This window comes from Diadema antillarum, unplaced genomic scaffold (genome assembly GCF_040938485.1).
Source record: "Diadema antillarum isolate AM-2024a unplaced genomic scaffold, OU_Dant_1.0 seq00000285_RagTag, whole genome shotgun sequence".
In the NCBI taxonomy this organism is placed as follows: Eukaryota; Metazoa; Echinodermata; class Echinoidea; order Diadematoida; family Diadematidae; genus Diadema; species Diadema antillarum.
Window position 1 is genome coordinate 985,080 of NW_027271313.1, and position 19,478 is coordinate 1,004,557.

The window sequence follows — 19,478 nt, forward strand, 5'->3', positions numbered from 1 at the left end:
TGAGAATGTATATTATTTAGATGAAAGTGTGATGTAAATGTATGTTGATTATGGTGGGAATAATATAGGAATTTAGTGTGAGTTTGAAGTCCCCCTTTCCCCTTTCCCCTTTCAAACTCATGAAATCATCATCATAAGATAAAAACATAATACTCAAATGACAGCTCTACTCATATTCAAAATATGTACAATAAAAAGAAAATTAAAAAAGAGTTCACAATTTTTAAATAAAAAGTATACATTTCCTCAAGTTGTTACTGACATATGACAAGAGTAATATTGCTTGCCCTGCTTTCTAAAAGTGGTACAGACGTGCTCTCTCATTTTGCGAGAAATATTTCGTTCCTTTCACTGTAGAGTAATTTACCAATATGCTGCATTCACTCAATCCACACATATATTTGGGTGAACTAGTCCTTTAAATTGAACTTAGGATTGATCTCAGTGAAAGAGCCCCAGGTCCTCTTAGTCTCCTCACCAGTGTGTTGTTCATGTTGTCTGACATCATCCTTTGCTGTTCCTGGGCCAGATTCCGGTTTTGCTTGGCCATGTCCTTGGACCTGGCTGCCGCCTCCTCTGCAGACAGCATGTCCAGGTCCAGGCCCTGGTCCTGCAGGATGCCCTCTGGGTCTGTCTCACCAATGTCCTCAAGTTTCAGTCCCATCTCCTCAGCCTGATGTGGTGGCAATGGAATATGCAGGAAAGTAAAAATGTTTGCAGACAGAAAAATTTTCAGACAATACAAGATTGTTTTTACTATTATATGCAGACATCATGGCACTCTGCAAGTTGTATTTACATTATTTGCAAGTCATACATCTCAGAACACTGCACACTCACGCAAATACAGTCAAACCTGCCTTAGCGGCCACCTGTCTATGGTGGCCACCAGCCGGATATAGCCACTAAATACAATTCTCTCAGAGAGTTAACCCATGTTTACGACCCTGTCTACAGTGGCCACCTGTCTATAACAGCCACTTTTATCACTTCCCTTGGGCGGCCGCTACGGACAGGTTTGATTGTAGGTGAGTACCATAACTTAGTACCTACACCGTAACTATATCATATTCGTTGATTTCACCCAGGAAAATATATACAATCCCCTTACAAACATAATAAATGATCGCATTCTAAATTCTTGACAAGAAACCATTACGACATTCAACATAATACACATGTAATATGATCGAGGAAACGTCATCAAACTTGCTCACCTCTGCTTTGTGCTGTTTGCGAAGGGCGCCCTCTCTGTCCCGTCTCTTCTGGGCCAGGCGGCGGGTCAAGTCCTGCATCTGGTTGTTCTTCTGCTTGTCCAGTTTGTCCAGGGCGTCGGCCATCCTCAGCTCGTGGTCAGCCAGGATTTCACTGACCTCCTCCTTGGACGTAGCCTGGTCCAGTTGGGCCTGGAGGTCTTCGGACAGCTGTCTGGTCAAGGTGTTCCGTTTGCTCTCCTGCAACAAATATAGCCACCATAAGTTAATAGGGCATGGTAATATTTTGCAAGGAAACCATGGCAAAATACATCCAAATGTTTAAATGACACTTTTTCTTTCTCTTGTTTTCTCACTATTACCTTTTCTTGTCTCCTTGACCAGTAGACGGAAAACATAAAGATGAACTGGCAACTGCAAATCATCATCGTGTTCCTAATGAAGAACCATTTTTTTGGTAGCAGAAATCATGAATACAGCTTGATTATGGAAGCTCTTCCACTCTTTTCATTAACATGAACTTTCAGCCACAGCTGTTTGTTTCTTTCATTGTACTTTGCCATTAATCTTTTCTTTTTGGCAAAGAAAATACAGAATGTTAATTGTTAGAATCCTCTTAAACAATAACAACAACAACAACAACAACAACAACACCAACACCAACAACCCAACCAACCAATCTTGCCTTACCTAAAACAATTAAGACAGCTTGATAACTAAGTTTCTTTTGCTTCTTTCATGTACTCAGGAGTAACAGATTGACCTCATGGAAATCAAATCTACACTTTTAACTGCAATCTAGGAATCATACGAAAGACATGGCAACATTAAAAGATTAAGTTTTTGTGAGTACAGTAGAAATTGAGCGACTCACATAATCTGAGAGGAGTTTCTCCATCTCATTCTCTGCCTCCTCTCTCAGCTCCTTGTCCAGGCTGATGCGCTCTGCCTTCTGCCTGGCCAGGAGTTTGTCCACGGCCGCACCCTTCCCAGAGACCACGCCTCCTGCAGCGGCCCCGCCCGGGGCGAGACCCGCCTGCTGAAGCATCTCCTGGCTGATGGGGATCTTACCGCTGTTGAGTTTCTCCAGCAGGAGCTGTAGAGCCTCCATCAGCTCCTGCTCCCTCCTTGAGGATCCTGTTAGGGGGGAGGGAGATTTGACCTTTGACTCCACATGCATGCATTTAACTATTCTTTCTAAGTTTTCACAATACTGAGAGGGGATACTGGCATGACTCATATTATACAAGCTATTTGTTTAACAGCCTGTTGAAAAATAGTACAATACATAACTTCTGAATATAGGACAAAAGCAAAATATTTAAAAATGGGGATTCTACAGTAAGTGCACTAAAATCATATCTTTGTAGACTTCCTGTGGACTTCCTGAAAGGTAGACTCGAGTAAATATCTCCCAAATAGTATGACATATTAAGATAATAGGACCAAATGACAGCAAAGTATAAAAAGAATATTGCTTGCATCAAAGATTTTCAAAACATTGCCCATTATTTGACATCATACTTGGTATATTTCACTTTGTCTGCACAACAAATGCCTTTCAGCAGCAAAATATTTTAGAATCAAAGGGGATGGAGGGGTCACCTGCAATACCAGCCTCACTACAAACTGAGCAACATATCCTTACTTCATTGCAACAGAAGTAACATAAACTTTGAAATAAAGTAGAAAAAAATGCAAGGACGTCTCTGGTTTTAAAGAACCAGAACCAGACAGAAGTCACCATAGCTATGATTGCAGTGATGGAGGACACAACACAAGAGCTCTTGGGGAGTCCTACCTGAGAAGTTGAAAGTCCTGTGTGAGGTGTAGTTTGCTATCCTCACATTACTGCTGCTCCCATCATCACTGGAGCTGCTGCTGCTGCTGGATCGGCGACGTCCAGCTCTTGAGAGACGCTCCAGCTTGCCCGTATCCAGGCTGATGAGCAGGTCCTTTCGGATGGACATTAAAGAACAATGGTCAGTGCTTGGTCAGAAGGTACTTCCATTCTCATTTCATAGAGAATGTTTTTAAAGAGGTGACTATGGCTTCTCATCTTTTGGTTCCTGGCATTTTCTACTGACTTCATCACAGGGTAGAGTCCTACCAAATGGCACATAAACTGAGGTGAGATTCAGTTCCAGGTGAGCAGTCAGGGAATTGGGGATCAAAGTATATTGTAACTTCAAGTGTGAATATGATTTCCATAACTTGAATGATAGATATTTTGAGGGTTTAGATGAGTATGATGCCAAGAAATCTTGCTGTGAATTATCTATTGCGTGACCTGAAAATGACAAATTCTCCAGAGATTGGGGTGAGAGGAACTTCTGGGACTAGGTTACCTTGAGGCCATCGGTCTGCTTGGACATGCGTTCATAGAATCCCTGGAGGTCCTCCTGCTGCTTGGCCAGCTGCTGTGAGAGGTAGAGACTCTGATCCTCCAGTTTGTCATACAGAGTCCTCACGTTGAAGTCTTCGAGGATGGTGGGCTGGCTGCTGGCCACGCCCGACAACGCTACACCGCTGGCACCGGCTACTGTGGAGCCGGCTATTAGCTCCTCACTGTGAGAAGCATGGAGGAGAGGGGGCAAAAGTTTGAATATTGCTTTAAACTTTGCAAATTTACCAAAATAATCTCGAGTCCATGATTTGTCGTTCTCGACTGTGAGAACAGTTTCTACAGTTCATCAAAATTCTGGTTGTGTTTAAATAGATATCTATTTGTTATCTTTCTGATCTTCAAGAATAAAAACATGGTTGTTTGCAAAATACTGACTTGGGCAGGCTCAATTTAGATGTAGCTAACACATGCCAGCTTTACTATGATGCAACATCCAGTCATTTGAAGAAAAAATCACCTTCTTTTAGTATAAATGTAAAAGTTTATGATATTGCATCAACAGAGACGGTAAAATTAATGCCATAACAGGGTAGAGGAAGACACCCTCACCGATCATGGTCTTTGTACTGCAGGTAGGCAGGAATCTTGGGTGGTGCACCAAGGGCTCGGTACTTGGGTTTCCAGGCCTTCATCGGGTAGATGCCCGCATCCTTGGGTCTCCAGACGATCACGGCGGCAACAAGCATCACGATGCAAGCCGCCAAGAATGCAAGCATACCTGTCAAGGAGCACAAAATGGCAGTTGTGAATTGCTGCTAGTGTCTACTGGACAAAATTCTCTTCTGGGTTTAAAGGGGTTCCAAAGCATTCCATGACTACAAAACACAGAGTTTCTCTCTTTTTCCCTAGCAACCCTCCTTCAAATGCATAGTAAGTGCAAGATCTACAGAAAATATTTCCCTTACAATTGTATCTAAATAGCTTACATGCATGTGATTTTTTTTTTTACTATACTACATTTAATTCTTATCTGAAAAGAGACTGCGAAGCAATGATGTGTGGAACAACCTAAATATATGATACGTACACATCATTACAGTAGGACCGTACTAGGTGTTGTCAAATGAATGAAACATGAACACTTTAAATTCACAGTAGGTGTACTAGGTGTTATCAAATAAATGACAATAACTGAGTGTTATGTTTCTCACCGATGATGAGACCCCAGTCTGGTGCTTCGTTGATGTTGTTCTGTTTTCCGATGTCTTGCTCCACCAGGTTGGCCGTGGAAGAGGGCGCCACCTGGATGGCGTCACATGACACGTCCTGCTCCTGCACAGCGACGATGATCTCCCAGCTGGGCTCCTGGGCGTCGGCGAAGACGTAGCGGCCCGGCTCGGTGAAGACGTGCGCGAAGAACGTGATGGAGACGTTGGTGTTGATGACGTAGAAGCGAAGGTCGCGGAACTCGCTGTAGTCGAACGTCGGGTTGGTGTTGAAGAGATGGTCCTTGACGTAGACGGGGTAGTTGCTAAGGGAGCGGTTGCTATGGTCGATGGTGACACGAAAGAGGAGCATGTCCTCCAGCTCCAGACAGAAGAGAGGGTTCTCGATGCCACTCACTCCCGTTGTCGACTGCACCGCCATGAGACGACGTCGGGATGACTGCGTTCCCATGGAGTAGTTCATCGTCGTGTAGGAATCAGATGTTGAGTAGTACGAAGCCGTTGTCACCTGGATGGTAGTAGCATCTACAAATGTGCAAGGGACATAAAGACAGATGATCATTAGCTTAGGGATTACTGTATGTGTAGAGTGGTAGTGTCTGCAAATACATGTAATTTTACTGTGACTAGCGACAAGACTGAACTGGTGATATTTTGGTTTAGATTACATCCATCTCTAAACATACTAAGAAATCATAGGTGAGTCTTCACAAAACGTGAACCAGCAGTTATATCATAAAGCAAGAAAGTCCACATGGTTTCTCTTCATAGTTGCATCTGGTATCAAAATGAATAAGCAATAAACTAAAATAATAAAATTTCAGACGCACACATACCTAATATGTATGTGAGAACAATTTACACACCAACAGGATGTTCTATTTCAGTTTAGACAGTTTGTTTCTTTAATCAGGACTGAGAAATAATGGTCTCCACAGGATATGGGTGAAGTTTAAGAGACATACATGTACATGTATGGATGTCTGGAGAAACATCACTTGTTACAGCAATCCCTTGCACAAAAACAACCACACGAACAGATGTAGTATACAATCACATGTTTATTTCTGATAAGATTTTTGAACAAATTAATTGGGGGGAGTGTAGAAAATGTCCTGCACAAACCTGAGGTGAAAGAGTCGCAGTCCTCAACGCTGGTTGGTACGATGCCAGTCGCACCAGTGTCTGAGGTCTCCGCAAATTGTGATCTCTTGGCCCCTGAGGTGAAGGCACTCGGGCCAATGGAGCCAGAAATTGACTGGGGGGAGAGAGAGAGAAGGAAGAAACGAATGCTGATTACCTCTAATTTCCCTAATGTCCTCATAAATCAAACTTCAGTGCATCACAATCTCTATCATTAGGTTGTCCCTCACTGAACAGATGAAACAGGTACAGCTGTATGACACTATAACTTTACCACTATCAGGATCATTACTGCATATTGAACGCCAGTTCTGTACCTACACTGTATAACCAGTTATGGTCTCTTTGGGTTTTTTTTTTTTTTTTTCTAAATATATATTGTGCCACAGCAAATACTGTAAAACACAATATTTTCGCGGCAAGAAATTGTCGCGAATTGAAGCCAACAGCCTTTTTCGCGGCATGAAATGTTTGCACGTTGCCTCTAACATTAAATGCATATAATGTAAACAAGAACTTTTGTGTGCATTTTAATTTAGTGAACCTTGGCTCTCACGAAATTAAAATGCATGCAGACATTCCTCGTTTTACAATAACAGCTAATTCAAGTATCCCGACAGAGGGAAGTTTCATATTAAGCTAATCAAATGGTTTGCCACTGCGCAGAAAGGTAATATCATAAAAAGCACTGCAAAAACACACAAACAAACAAACAAATGCTATTAAAGCATAATATACGAAGACAGTTGAGATATTTATGTCACAATCAAATTTGCAATCATAACAATATGTCACACAATGTTACCTCTGGTGTTTCTGCAGCTTCTTAAAAGCCAACTTGAACAATCAACTTAAAGACTCCTTGCCTAATTTCATAAATTTTTCTTGCACAAATCACCATTTGATAGCAACTGCATTTACTTCATCATCTCCCTCCACTCACCTTGCTCATGGTGTTGCCCGATGGGTCCGTGCAGGTCAGACTGAGGGCACCGTTGGCGTTGACAGAAATCATGGCGGTGGGTATCACCTGGCTGCAGTTATTTCCACAGATGCTCTCCACAGTGGTGTACGTATTGCATTCACACCTGGTTGCAAATGGAAATGGGACTGAGGTATTCATTTTCGGATCTAATTAATTGCTAAATATGTCATGACTTGGATGAATTGGTTACTGGGTCATATCTTCCCTTAGCATCATTTTTGGTTGCCTGGTTGATATCGTATGCTTTCGTTTCATTTTGTCACTTGTTAATTGCAGCTGTTTTGTAGAAGGATTTATATGTGAGGATATGTCTCAAGTATTCACACTGCCGAATGCACCACTTGGGGGCTCCGCTTAGACCAAGTATCACTGTTGTGCTGCTTAAGATCCCGCATATGGCAATGAATAAGCTGCTCAGATCTGAACAACCCATCATGTTTATTGTCCGCCCTGATTTCTGCACCAAAGGTTTGACAAGTATAGATAATAAAACAAATGCACATGGACTTTAATTAGACAGCAGAGCAGGAGTACAGAGTGCCTTGTATTATCATGTGTTGAGCTCAGCAAAAGTTTTACAGGATCCTCAGAGTGAATTTCATTTTCAGTACGTAAATACTGTGTGCAGTATATCTCCTTGGTAAATCCCCCCAAAACATCACATTTACATAAGGATATTGACAAGCGATTTTCCCCCTCACCTTCCAACGTCGACATTCCAGGAGCCACCGTTGGTGCCGCACTGCGTGGTGCAGTCCACAGTAGACGGGTCGACGCACTCTCGGGTGCTGGCATCGCGGCTCTGGGAGAGTTCGCAGCGAGTGTCCACTCTGGGCTGGCAGTCTCCCTCGCCATTGCCCTCGACCTGCTGCTGGTCAGTCTCGTCGTAGTACACATAGCCAGACTGGCACTCGCAGGACCCGTCCGAGATCTGGAATGACCGGTATGCGCCTGTGCAGGTACATGTTGGGCTTCCTGCAGGCAAGACAGTGAAAGAGTTTCAGATTTAGTTTCAATCTAATGACATTTATTTCATGTAAATATTATCATACTAATGTACAATATAGTAGTACAGAGTTGTATGTGATACACAGAAATAAGATTCATCAAATGAAGTACAGGTAGCACCTTCACAATATGTTAACAAAATAACTGTTAATCCACTGAGTACAAGAACTCTGTGTTTCCTTTACAAAGTCTAATAATAATGACAAACAATAGTGGCCTCTTATAAAATGCTACAGTATTTCAAAATTGATGCTCATGGCACTTTTGCACAACCAACATGTACAGTAAAAGTCTACTGAATTGAACCATTTTGCAGAAAATGGGTTAATATGGATGTATTTGCAAATGTGAATAGGGACTGAGACCCTTAACACTCACCCGGTTCCGAAGAGGATGCACTGCCACAGGGGCGGCAGGCCACCTGGCCCTCCAGGTTGTTGTAGGTGCCCGCCGGGCAGTCCACGCACTGAGAAGCGGCCACGGCCAGGGCCTGGTTGCCATAGGTACCAGCGGGGCATGGCGTGGGGGCGGAGGAGTTGGCAGGGCAGTAGTAGCCCTTCTCACAGGGGTAGTCCTGGGGGTTGCCAGTACCTATTAAGGTAATGCATGACACAATGGGAGGACAAGAGGTATAAGAGAAAGATGAAGTGACTCTTATACAAAGACAAGTTCAGGAGCCATCTCAAACAGAAATCATCAAAGTGTTGCTGAAATAGGTTACAGAGGAGGTAAAGTGGTCACTGTTTGTTCATATCTACAAAGAGATTTTACATTGGGAAACTTAATCATTTTGCATAGAATTGGTATGCTCTTTGCATACCAATGTCATTCCTGACTGATGGGCTTATTGCTAGATTTAGTTGGAATTCAGAATATGCCGGTCTATCTTGGGCAATTTGACATGTACATGGGTAAATTTTCCTTTATTTCTTTGTTCACTGACAGCCCTGTCTACTGGCCTATCTCTTTGCCAATTAGACTAAATGTTCAGAAAGTAATTATTCATGAACGGAATTAATTTTCCCAATAGTAAATATATCACATTCACATGGGACTATGGTATTGTTAAATTTCTGGTGTCCAGCTCATATTCTTTTAACATTGAGGGGAATTTTAAAGTGAGTGCCAATAGAACACCTCAGTCAAGTATGGCCAAATGGAAGGGCAAACATTTTCTTAATCTTTCTTAAAGAAGCATTAATGAGACAGAGAAAACAACAACTTCTTACCTTCTGGGCAATAGTATCCCTCGGGACAGTCTGCACAATAGAAGCGCTCTGTGTGGTTGCCATAGGTACCAGCTGGGCAGACGAAACAGGAATCGGAGTCTGAGTCACGCAGCTCGTTGTGGTTGACAGCCCGGTAGCCAAGAGGGCAGGCCAGTGGGAACTCACTGCCTTCTGGACAGTACTTAGGGTAGAAACATCTGTGGACCGAACGGTACATCAGGAGACATCACAATCACAAAACAAGTCATTGTGTTTTAGTCAACCCCTTTAAATAAGACCTACTGCGATGAATTATTTTGCATCTGAACAAGAAAAAATGTCTTTGTATGCCTAAAATCTAGCATTTCTTTTTCCTTCTTTTCTTAATCCTCTTGTTACTTAAAATCATCACCATAGGTGTTTAGTGATGCTCAGCTCATTCCAGACTGACCTTGTGGGGGTGAAGGAGCCGATGGGACAGTAGTAGCCCCCTGGACAGATGGGAGGTTCGCCTGTCACCCCCTCGCAGTAGTGACCGGCTCTGCAGGTCACCTCAATAGATGCACCTGTCACAGAAATGTAGAATTACGTATTTCACAATTAATGTTAGAATGAAACCAGTGTGCTGGGCTACCCAAAAAGAATGTAACATTTGACCCCAGAGACAGGCTTGAGATATACATGGATCCAATAAATAGCATAGATAAAGGCTTTCTAACTTTTAAAATCTACATATTATGAAGAGTTTGACTGTAAAAGGAGTTAACTCCATTCTTGTCAATTTGAGAAATTTAAGATTCAAGCTGTCAAAAGAGAAAGAAAATAATGATAACAAATATTTCTAATCATAACTTGAAGAATATTCCTTGTTGTGTAACAAGTAAGGTGTTTCATTTTGATCTATATGATGATTGACTTACTTTGAAAATAGCACATGACCCATTTTGTGATAAAACTTTTCATATACAACACCCAAGAATGCATGATCACACAAAAGACACAAGACCAGTGAACTTTCCATTGGTCACATTCACGGAAACAGCATACATGCTCTTCTTTTATCAAGGACCACAGAGTTTCCAAATGTAGATGGAAGCCACTTATCCCTAGGTCTAACCTCTTCATGGTGGTATGTGTATGAACAGGAATACTTACACATTGTACAATGTACTTTTGCAGTATTATTGGAGCAAATGCACAGAGATTAATTTTCTGCTTCTTCTTTTGACATTAATCTAAACTATGTGAACTAAACATTTTCGTATCAACATAAATCTTTCCAATTTGCCTCACCTTCTGGGCACTCGTAGGTCGGGCGACATGGAATACCGTGGACATTGATGGTGTCGTTGGGGCAGTAGTAGCCTGGCGTACACAGAGGGCAGTCTTCATTGCTGACGCGCCCCTCCGTGGTGCTCATACGACCTCCGGTGCAGGGGACGGGTTCCGTGGTGGCCTCCTCACAGTAGTGACCCACAGGACAGGGGTAGAACGTGGTGTTAGTCATGCCTGGCGGGGGAAGTCCGACAGAAGAAAGAAAGATTAGTACAATAGTTTTGACTCATTCATCATATTAACACTCCAAGGACTATATTTTACAATGCTACTGAAATATGCCAGTGTGGAGTAAGCTCATTTGCACATTGGTATCAATGACCTTTCTTCTCTTTTTCTTTTTTTTTAAATAAATTTGGTTAGGCACTTCACTTGTTTTCAAAGTGACATTATGCATAAGTTATGTCCTTTGACCATTGACCCTTCAAACTAGGGCTGGACAGCACTAACCTGTTTCATTGCAGAAATACCCTGGCTCGCAGTTGAAGCAGTCCTGCATGCTGGTAGCGCCCTCTACGTCCCGATAGTGGTAGAGAGGACACTCAATGGGGGCCTGTCCCTGGAGACAGTAGTGACCCAGCAGACAAGGGTACAAGGTGGGGTCACCTGAAGAAAAAGAAAAAATGATTATGATGATGGAGATTAGGGGTGAAATGCTGTAGACACTGGTACATATGATATCACAGCTTAGAAAAACTGTGCTTAGCTCTTTGTGCAGGAACGCCTTTATCATTCTACAATCTCAATGCTGCTTTAAAATAATTCACAGATCTATGTCAAAGACCAATGGTTGTGTTATTACATTAGTAAATACAACACTGGACAGCTTGTAAGTCCTGTTCAAAATTATGATAAGAAATATTCATCTTTAGGTGGCACAATCTTAGTTACCACAAACATTGTATACCAGTGTTGTATTCTGTTACTGCTGAAACCCAGTTAAGTTTAATTCAAAGTGAATAAAATCACTGAATACTATCATAATAATCATCATTATTATCATTTACATGGCATTTTAGATGTGTAAATATAGAGAAACACAAAACAAGTTTGATTCAGCATGACAATGAATACATTTAATCATAATACAGCAACAAAACAGACATACAAAAACAGGCCAAAATCGTGACATAACAAGTAGGGCTGTTTCCATAATACGTACAGAAATTGGTCAATAAACTGAATGAACGTAATGGAGACTTTCAATAAAAGTAATCTTAACATCATTCCACAGTAAAACTTTACCATGCCCTGCTTAAGTGAGTCTTTTATTTTAGTAACACCATCAACTACTAAGCAATCGAGGGCAATGATATGAGAAAATAGAAAAGTCAGCAAACACTGTCCTACCTTCTAGACAGTAGCTACCAGGTGGGCAGGGATAACAGTCCTCCTCCACACTGCCAAAGTACTCATCCCTATAGGTGTTGTTGGCACAGGGGATGGGGTCCGGGGTGCCCTCTGGACAGTAGTGGCTACGCGGACAGGGGCCGGCACAGGTGGTGTTGTCCTCACACTGGGTCTTGTCCACATCAAAGACAGGGAAGGTCCCGTTGGGGGTGTGCTCTGAGCTACGGCTGAGGCACAGGTAGCCCTGGGCACAGGCTCCCTGGAGCTGTCCTCCTCTGTGAATGGAAAGGCCAAAAATATAATGAAACACCCACACACCTGACTTGACATGATCTTACCCTTCAAACATTCACTCTGTGCATGATTATTTTTGCAGAATCTACGGTATATTTTCTGGGGTTTTTTGTCCAAGTTTTCTGACAGAAGACTAAACTAAGATGCTCTAATATTAAACTTATTCGTCCACACTTGACAACAGAAGATTCTAATGGCATACAACCAGAAACATCTTACACCCATTATGCATACATGTAATTTGTTGACACAAAAGCCAGCACCGTAATACAAGAAAATTGCTACACACAATGCCATTAGGGAGTCAGCTGTGTAATTCATGGTTGGTGTACGACAGCGATGAACACCCAGTGTATCCCTGATATTACACCAAGACCTTTGGTGTTTTCCTGACATGTTAGTATAGCCATCTGGGAAAGCAAAATGCTGATAACTCATGCCACAATGTTTGTACACCTTGCAAAGTGAAATCTGGTGACACAATGTTGTAAAGCCAGTCCAGACATACCTGCAGTACTGGCCCGACAGACAGGGCAGGCACTCGTACTCGGACTTCAACCCGGTGTCGTTGGGGTAGGTGAAGGTACCATCCGGGCAGGGGATTGGTGTTCGGGTAGCTGTGGGGAAAGCAAGACAAGGAGGGTACACAAGAGTGACAGTATGTTTGGTTGCACTGAAAATGGCTTGTACATGGAAAAATACAGTCCTGCATATCTTAATATGTTTCTGGGTATGCATTACTTGTATCTCAAAGCCATACCCCATTCTCACACTAGTCATAAAAAGCTCAGGGATGCTAACCTTGTGAACAGCATTGCAATATTCTGATGGCTGAAAATGTCTATTTTTGGTGGGCAAACAGTATTTTACCATTCCTGCAATGGACAAGTGTCATTAAAAAAAAATTGCAAACACAGTATGTATTCCATGAAACCCACCGCATTTTGGGCAAAAAAAAAAAAACAACACTACTAAATACTATAAAAAATAGTAACAGTGGCATCTGAAAGCTAGTCTGACATCAAAACCTATTTCGGTGTATATCCGTTATACATTATGAATTTGTTTCATCACTAACTACATTCAGATAGATATAGTAAGCCATATGTTGGAAGTGGCATCTAGCAGGAGGCGCAGATGGCGTCTAGTCTTACCTGCTGGACAGTAGTGGTATGCTGGGCACGGTGTGGGGTCTGGGTAAAGAGAACTCTCACAGTAGTATCCGGCCTGGCACTGGATACAGCTGTCTCTGCCGACGTCTGGCTGGTAGTTCCCGACTCCACAGGGCACAGGGGCTGGGGACCCCACCGGGCAGTAGTGACCCACGGGACATCGGAAGGCCCCAGGGGACGGGGCGGTGATGGTCTCGTTGGCTGGACAGTAGTAGCCGGCCGAGCACTGGCCGGTGGCGTTGGTCTTGCCGGGAGTTTCACAGTAGTAGCCACCGGGACAGGGTAAGCAGTCTCCTACACCAGCAGCTCCTGAAGCAGATATAATGAGAAATTGGTGCACTGACAAGTTATACTATGCAGTGATTGATACTTTTCATTCATTCAAAGGAAGTTTGCTGGTGTACTCTTGATGGTACCATCTAGAAGACACGTAACAGAATAAGATCCTGATTATTTTATCAAATATCAATTGAAACCTATCCAGACATATTCACAAGTAAAGCAAACTAAAGAGACATATAAGAGGGTTAAATATGACCTATCATTCAGACAGAGAACTTGTCAAAGACCACAACCATAACTTGCTTTGAATGTGTTGATGTATATGCTTGACATCAATGATACAGTGGTAAGAAACTGTAATACACTTATTAAGAAAATAGTACTTGTACACAAACAAGATATTCTTGCAGTGACAAATATACACATTAGTACAAAAAAAAACCCCAACAACACCAGAATTATAATTCTAATCAAATGCTCCCTACCACCACACAGCTACTTGACCCAGACCAGGCGATATCTCAACTCACCTTCGGTATATCTGATGGTACCAGCAGGACACTGCTCCGGTGCCGGCGTACCCTCGTCACAGTAGTGACCCACTGGGCACAGTCCATTGTTGGGGAACTCTGAGGTTGCCGTGGGAACCTGGTCGACGGCTCCTCCCTCACAGTAGTAGCCTGCGGTGCATGGTCCTGAATCATTTGACAGAGGGGAAATTGGTGAGAATCTTTTCTGCGATTCTTTTCCCTTGCTTTCAGAGGTCTGTGTGTGACCTTTGGTTTTAGCTATGACATCAAGGAATGCGATAATATGTTACGGGCCCTATCTGACATCTCTGTGCCATTATTACAGCACATTTTTATTGGTATTTGTTTGTTTGTTTCCACACAATAAACCCTATCAGCATGAATGAGAGTAACAAATTATTCTTGTATAAAACATACAACACCTAATAAAATGTACCAAAATCTCAACAAGTCAAAATGCACAGGAAATGAATATCTAGTAAAGAATTCTCAAACCCCTACATTATGCAGAGTAGTGTTGGAATACAGTTCACCAAAAAAAAAGAAACAAAGAAAAAGACAATACCCTACATGCTATATATGGTTTCAAACTCTGAGTTTAAGTAGATGGGATAGCATGACTGTCTAAACCCGTCGAAGACAAGTCCTGAGAATACTTCGTCAGGTGTCTATGGGAAATGTGTGTTACAGCAAAATCAGTCCGTCCTCGACAGGTTAAAGATATCAAGAATTTGTCTAATGCTAGAAAGGTTATATGAGAGAGAGAGATTTCTTTGGGGGGTGGGGGGGGGGGGGTTAGTTTTTACCTGAAGGCCAGACGTTGCCATAGCCACTACAGTACTGGCCAGACACACAGTAGGCACACTCTTCCTCAGCACTGATGCCTGTGATGTTGTTAAAGCGGCCAGGTGGGCATGGGATGGGCAGCTGTTCTCCATACACACAGTAGTGACCTGGGGATCATGGGATATTGGATGAAGGGTTACGTGGGAGTAAAGCAATTTACTCATACACATTAGATACAGTAATGTATACACTTGACTCACTGTTCAGTGTAGTGGATAGTATTCCTATGGCACATACAACAGATGTTTCCCAGTCCAATATGTACTACCAGTGAAGACAATAATGGAATATGTGTCTGCTTATCACAGTCTAGTAGCAAATTTCAAATATGCGTGAGGAAGTGACATTATCTTCTGTATATCTTAAGATGACTGAAAAAAAAAATTCGCTTGTTTACATTAAACATGACAGCAAGATTTTTTTTTCACATTCTTCTTCAAAAAAAAAAAACTACCACAGTTTCGTAAAGTGAAGAAGGAAAGGAAGTTTGGAAAATGCAGCAAAATGAAAAAAACAAGACATAAACCAAGAACTAAACAGACAGGACAGCAGTCTTTCATCTCATTGCCTTCAGTACAGACCTTAACCAATTACCAACTACATATTGAGACTCCTACAGGGCTATTACAGAGTCCATCTAGCTCCTGCATTTAATGGGTTAAAGGGATCGTACAGTTCTAGTTGAGACCTAATTTCAGGTTTCTAACATTTTTTGTTGAGATCATGAGAAACTTCTTATGAAATATGGAAGGGCATGTAATTCTATGAGGAATTCAACGTTTATTTGATGAAAATTGGTTTTGAAATGGCTGAGATATCCAAAAAAGAGCGATTCTAATAAAGTGTGGGACCCACACTTTATTACGATTGCTTTGTTTTACTTTGTTTTTGGATGTTTCAGATATTCCAAACCCGATTTTCATCAAATAAACTTTGAATTCCTCTTAAAATGGTATGCTCTATACTATATCATAAGTGTCTTCTTGGTATCTCGCAAAAAATTTAGAGCCCAATTCTCATCTCCACCAATACTGTACTATCCCTTTAACTGACCTGATTTGCATGGCTCAGGTGTGGTCATGTTGACGTAGAGGCACATAAGTCCGTCCGGGCAAATGGTACAGTTGGCCTGGCCCTCGTCCGGTTGGTAGGTCCCGATGGGGCAGCCCAGCTCAACGGTCACTCCGGATGGACAGTAGTGACCAGCGGGGCAAGGGTAGCCCATACCGCTGCCTTGGGCTGGTGCACCTGTGGTACTTCCTCCTGTGCACACATAACTGTACAAGAAAATAATAAACATCATAAGTCCTTCATACTGTATCTCCACAGTTCTTCGGCAAAGCTGCACTTTTGTTCTTCATCAGATTAAAGATTGTACTTTTTATGTAGACGAACTTCTTGTGTCTGCACTTTCTGATCAAGGCTGATTTCTTGCTTTTTTTCTCTCTTTTCTTATTTCAATAATTGTAAACATGGAATTGACTCAATTTCGCTTGCAGTACTCTCTGTGTAATAGGAATTTTTAGCTGTCCAAACATATCAAAACATACTTGTAATTCATGCGTACATATTCCACTTTCGACTACGATGTCAAGGAGATATATAAATAATCATATGGACTATTGAAAAACAAAAAATCAAACTGTATTTGCACACACACAGACAAACAAGTACATTGATATAGAAATACATCTGCAAAAAGTACAATATGATACCCATAATCCAAAATGTGCTGGAAGTTCATCATGCACCACTCACTACATCAAAGACATGGGTCTGTTCACACAGGGCAGAGTGGCTTCTGTATAGCACTTACCCAGGATCGCAGTCGGGTGCTTCATTGACACGGATGAACGCCTCCAGGTTGCAGTACTTGCCCGGCGGACAGGGGTCGCAGTCCTCTTCCTGGGTCACACGAGTGTTGACCGAGAATGTTCCAGGTGGACATGGCTCGGGATAGTCCGTGCCGTTGGTGCAGTAATAGCCCTTTGGACACACATTGTTTCCTGTAAACGATGAGTTGTCTGAATCCACCTGAAGGGTTGACATCAGGGGAAAACAAACCTTAATTTCAGTACATGGGACTGCACCAACAATCTGGACGAAACCTTCTTACAAAAGCACAGTGCTCAACTTCTTCACAACACTCTTGTTCTCTACTTTTTCAACAAATGAGCTGAAACTAGTACAGTTTATACATGTTGGGAGTTTAATTATGTTGTGTTACAGTCCATGCTACTAAGATATGGCATTGCCTGGTCAGGATACGATACCAGTATAACCCTGTACGCTGCCTAACATGTGTAATACAACCTATTTTTATTGTCATTTTGTCAGTTATATTATAATGGTTGACTAACATATTTATTTGTATCTTAATCTGCCACACCATGCACTAAAAGGAGTGGGCTGTATGCTATTGCTTCCTAGATCCCTATTCCAACACAACAGCAGACTATCATGACTGCATGAATGTATCACGCAATGATAGTGTACAGTATTTGATTGCTTGGATTTTACATCTATGTCTAAACTAGGCTGTTGGCTGCTGCCTTCATTCTCTGGTCATTCCAATTACCTCAATTCAAAATCAGTCTGTGATATGTGAAATGTACATATCTGATCTACAATATGGTGTCTAGATTCCATCTCCATTACATCTCAATACTCTAATGTGATTACACCAAATAAAGAGAAACAAGATGGAGGGATGAGAGTGCGTACCATGTCATCATACGGCGTGGGAACTGCAGCGCCACCAGTGCAGTAGAAGCCCGCGTAGCACTCTCCTGTGGGAGTTGACAGGGCCGGTTCCTCACAGTACCACCCAGCTGTACAGGATACGCAGTCGTCCAGTTCGTCATAGCCTTCAGCATCGCCAAACGTCCCGGGTGGACAGGCGTTAGTCATGGCTGCTCCTGTCCCAGGGGGGCAGTAGTAGCCCTGTGGGCAGGGCTCCGGAGTTGTGACTGGACCCGCTGCAGAACGTCACAAGTACATTGTCAAAACAGATGCACAGTGACACAACAACCGCAATGAGATAAACAACTTTTAATACGTGGAGACTAGTCTCAACTATACTCAAGCAGGTGTCTGTGAGAAACATGTGTTAAAGCAAAATCAGCTCGTCCTCAATGGGTTAATGCAATATTTCACCACAGCTTTATTTGTATCACAAAATGTACATTGTATACCCTGACAAGGAAATATTACATTGTATGACTGGAGCAGTTTTCTCTTCATTCTGTGGAATTTCAATTTTCCACAACAGTTTGAGACCTGAAATTTTTCTAACCAGTCAAAGACCTGTAACATCCATAGCAACTACAAGGTCATTTTCAAGAAAGCATACTTTCTGTATTCTCAATTTGATATTACATGTAAATCATTAAAAAATGCACAATATTTATTGTCTTTACATCTCTGATATCATCTACCATTCTAGAATACTTCACTGAAATGGTCAGTGGACTGAATTTATACAAAGCAAGTCTCAGTAACCCTAGTCTGCAAAAAAGTGGTTATCTCAATGCTACAAGAAGCTAGTCTCTAAGTTTTCTCTCAGATGTTTGGTCTCAATCCTATCTTAAGTTATCTGCTTCCTTTGTCATGAAGTAGTCTAGGGCAATTACAACAATGCATAATTGTTTTTTCCATGCCAGCAGCTAGGCACCAAAAGGTCAGATGGAAGAATTTCAGAAGTTACTATCCAAATGGTAATTGCACTTATCATCTCATTACATATTGGTACTACAGGTTGGTATCATCTTACACTCGGTTGGGTCGCAGTAGTAGCTGCCAGGACAGATATCACAGGCCGCCTCCCTCGTGTTGGCCTGGTACGTTCCGTTCTCACACAGGATGGGATCATGTGACCCGCCGGGGCAGTAGAATCCAGCTGGGCACTCCAGACCCACGGGGTTGGCCGACGTCTGACCTCCAGGGCAGTAGTAGCCGGGGTCGCAGTCATCATCTGGCAAGGCATTGCCCTCTCCTGGTGTCAGTAAACAACAGTAATTAGGAAGTCATTTAGAAGTAAACAGGAAGTAAACAAAAAAATCACTGTAAACAAGAAGTCATGAGGAAGTAAACACAAAGTAAACACGAAGTACACATAAAGTAAACATGATGTAATCATTGGAAACAGATATTTATCAACAAGTTAATATGAAATTAACAGAAGTAAAAGATGTATTACATGGTGATTATGACCTACTGATCAAAATCATCATCAGTATGTTCACAATAGTTATACGAGGCATTTGAGTCAACTTGTCTGACAATGGTGTCACGAGGCATACTGTATGTATAAGATATCAAAATCAAGCAAACAAAAGACTCCTCAATTTTATTGATATTACATGATGACATCACAGATTATTGCATTGGAAAGAACATATGTGTATGGGAAGAGAAAGGATATTGAGTGGGTGGAATGAATTGAATGAGTGGGGGAGGTTGGAGAATGAATGAAAAAGATACTCCAGACAGAAGTATTTAGAAGGGTGGAGTATATGTCAAAGGATCATCTTCACAAA

The 19,478-nt window shown here is 42.0% G+C and overlaps 1 protein-coding gene across 1 annotated transcript in view; it reads right to left on the bottom strand.

The window, feature by feature from the left end:
* The window catches only part of LOC139729992 (uncharacterized), a 62,407-nt gene that overhangs the window by 19,267 nt on the left and 23,662 nt on the right, over positions 1-19,478 (bottom strand). Inside the window, exons 28-51 of the mRNA XM_071640912.1 lie at positions 18,713-18,934; positions 17,665-17,918; positions 16,757-16,974; positions 15,994-16,217; positions 14,901-15,047; positions 14,095-14,259; positions 13,265-13,591; positions 12,619-12,727; positions 11,817-12,091; positions 10,917-11,072; positions 10,425-10,640; positions 9,583-9,697; positions 9,153-9,349; positions 8,302-8,514; positions 7,617-7,890; positions 6,874-7,018; positions 5,913-6,045; positions 4,773-5,312; positions 4,171-4,339; positions 3,563-3,782; positions 3,016-3,169; positions 2,089-2,351; positions 1,218-1,454; positions 479-673 (exon numbers count right to left, since the gene is read on the bottom strand). Of these exons, the coding sequence (XP_071497013.1) occupies positions 479-673; positions 1,218-1,454; positions 2,089-2,351; positions 3,016-3,169; positions 3,563-3,782; positions 4,171-4,339; positions 4,773-5,312; positions 5,913-6,045; positions 6,874-7,018; positions 7,617-7,890; positions 8,302-8,514; positions 9,153-9,349; positions 9,583-9,697; positions 10,425-10,640; positions 10,917-11,072; positions 11,817-12,091; positions 12,619-12,727; positions 13,265-13,591; positions 14,095-14,259; positions 14,901-15,047; positions 15,994-16,217; positions 16,757-16,974; positions 17,665-17,918; positions 18,713-18,934 (5,168 nt within the window). The remainder of the gene's footprint in view (positions 1-478; positions 674-1,217; positions 1,455-2,088; positions 2,352-3,015; positions 3,170-3,562; positions 3,783-4,170; positions 4,340-4,772; positions 5,313-5,912; positions 6,046-6,873; positions 7,019-7,616; positions 7,891-8,301; positions 8,515-9,152; positions 9,350-9,582; positions 9,698-10,424; positions 10,641-10,916; positions 11,073-11,816; positions 12,092-12,618; positions 12,728-13,264; positions 13,592-14,094; positions 14,260-14,900; positions 15,048-15,993; positions 16,218-16,756; positions 16,975-17,664; positions 17,919-18,712; positions 18,935-19,478) is intronic.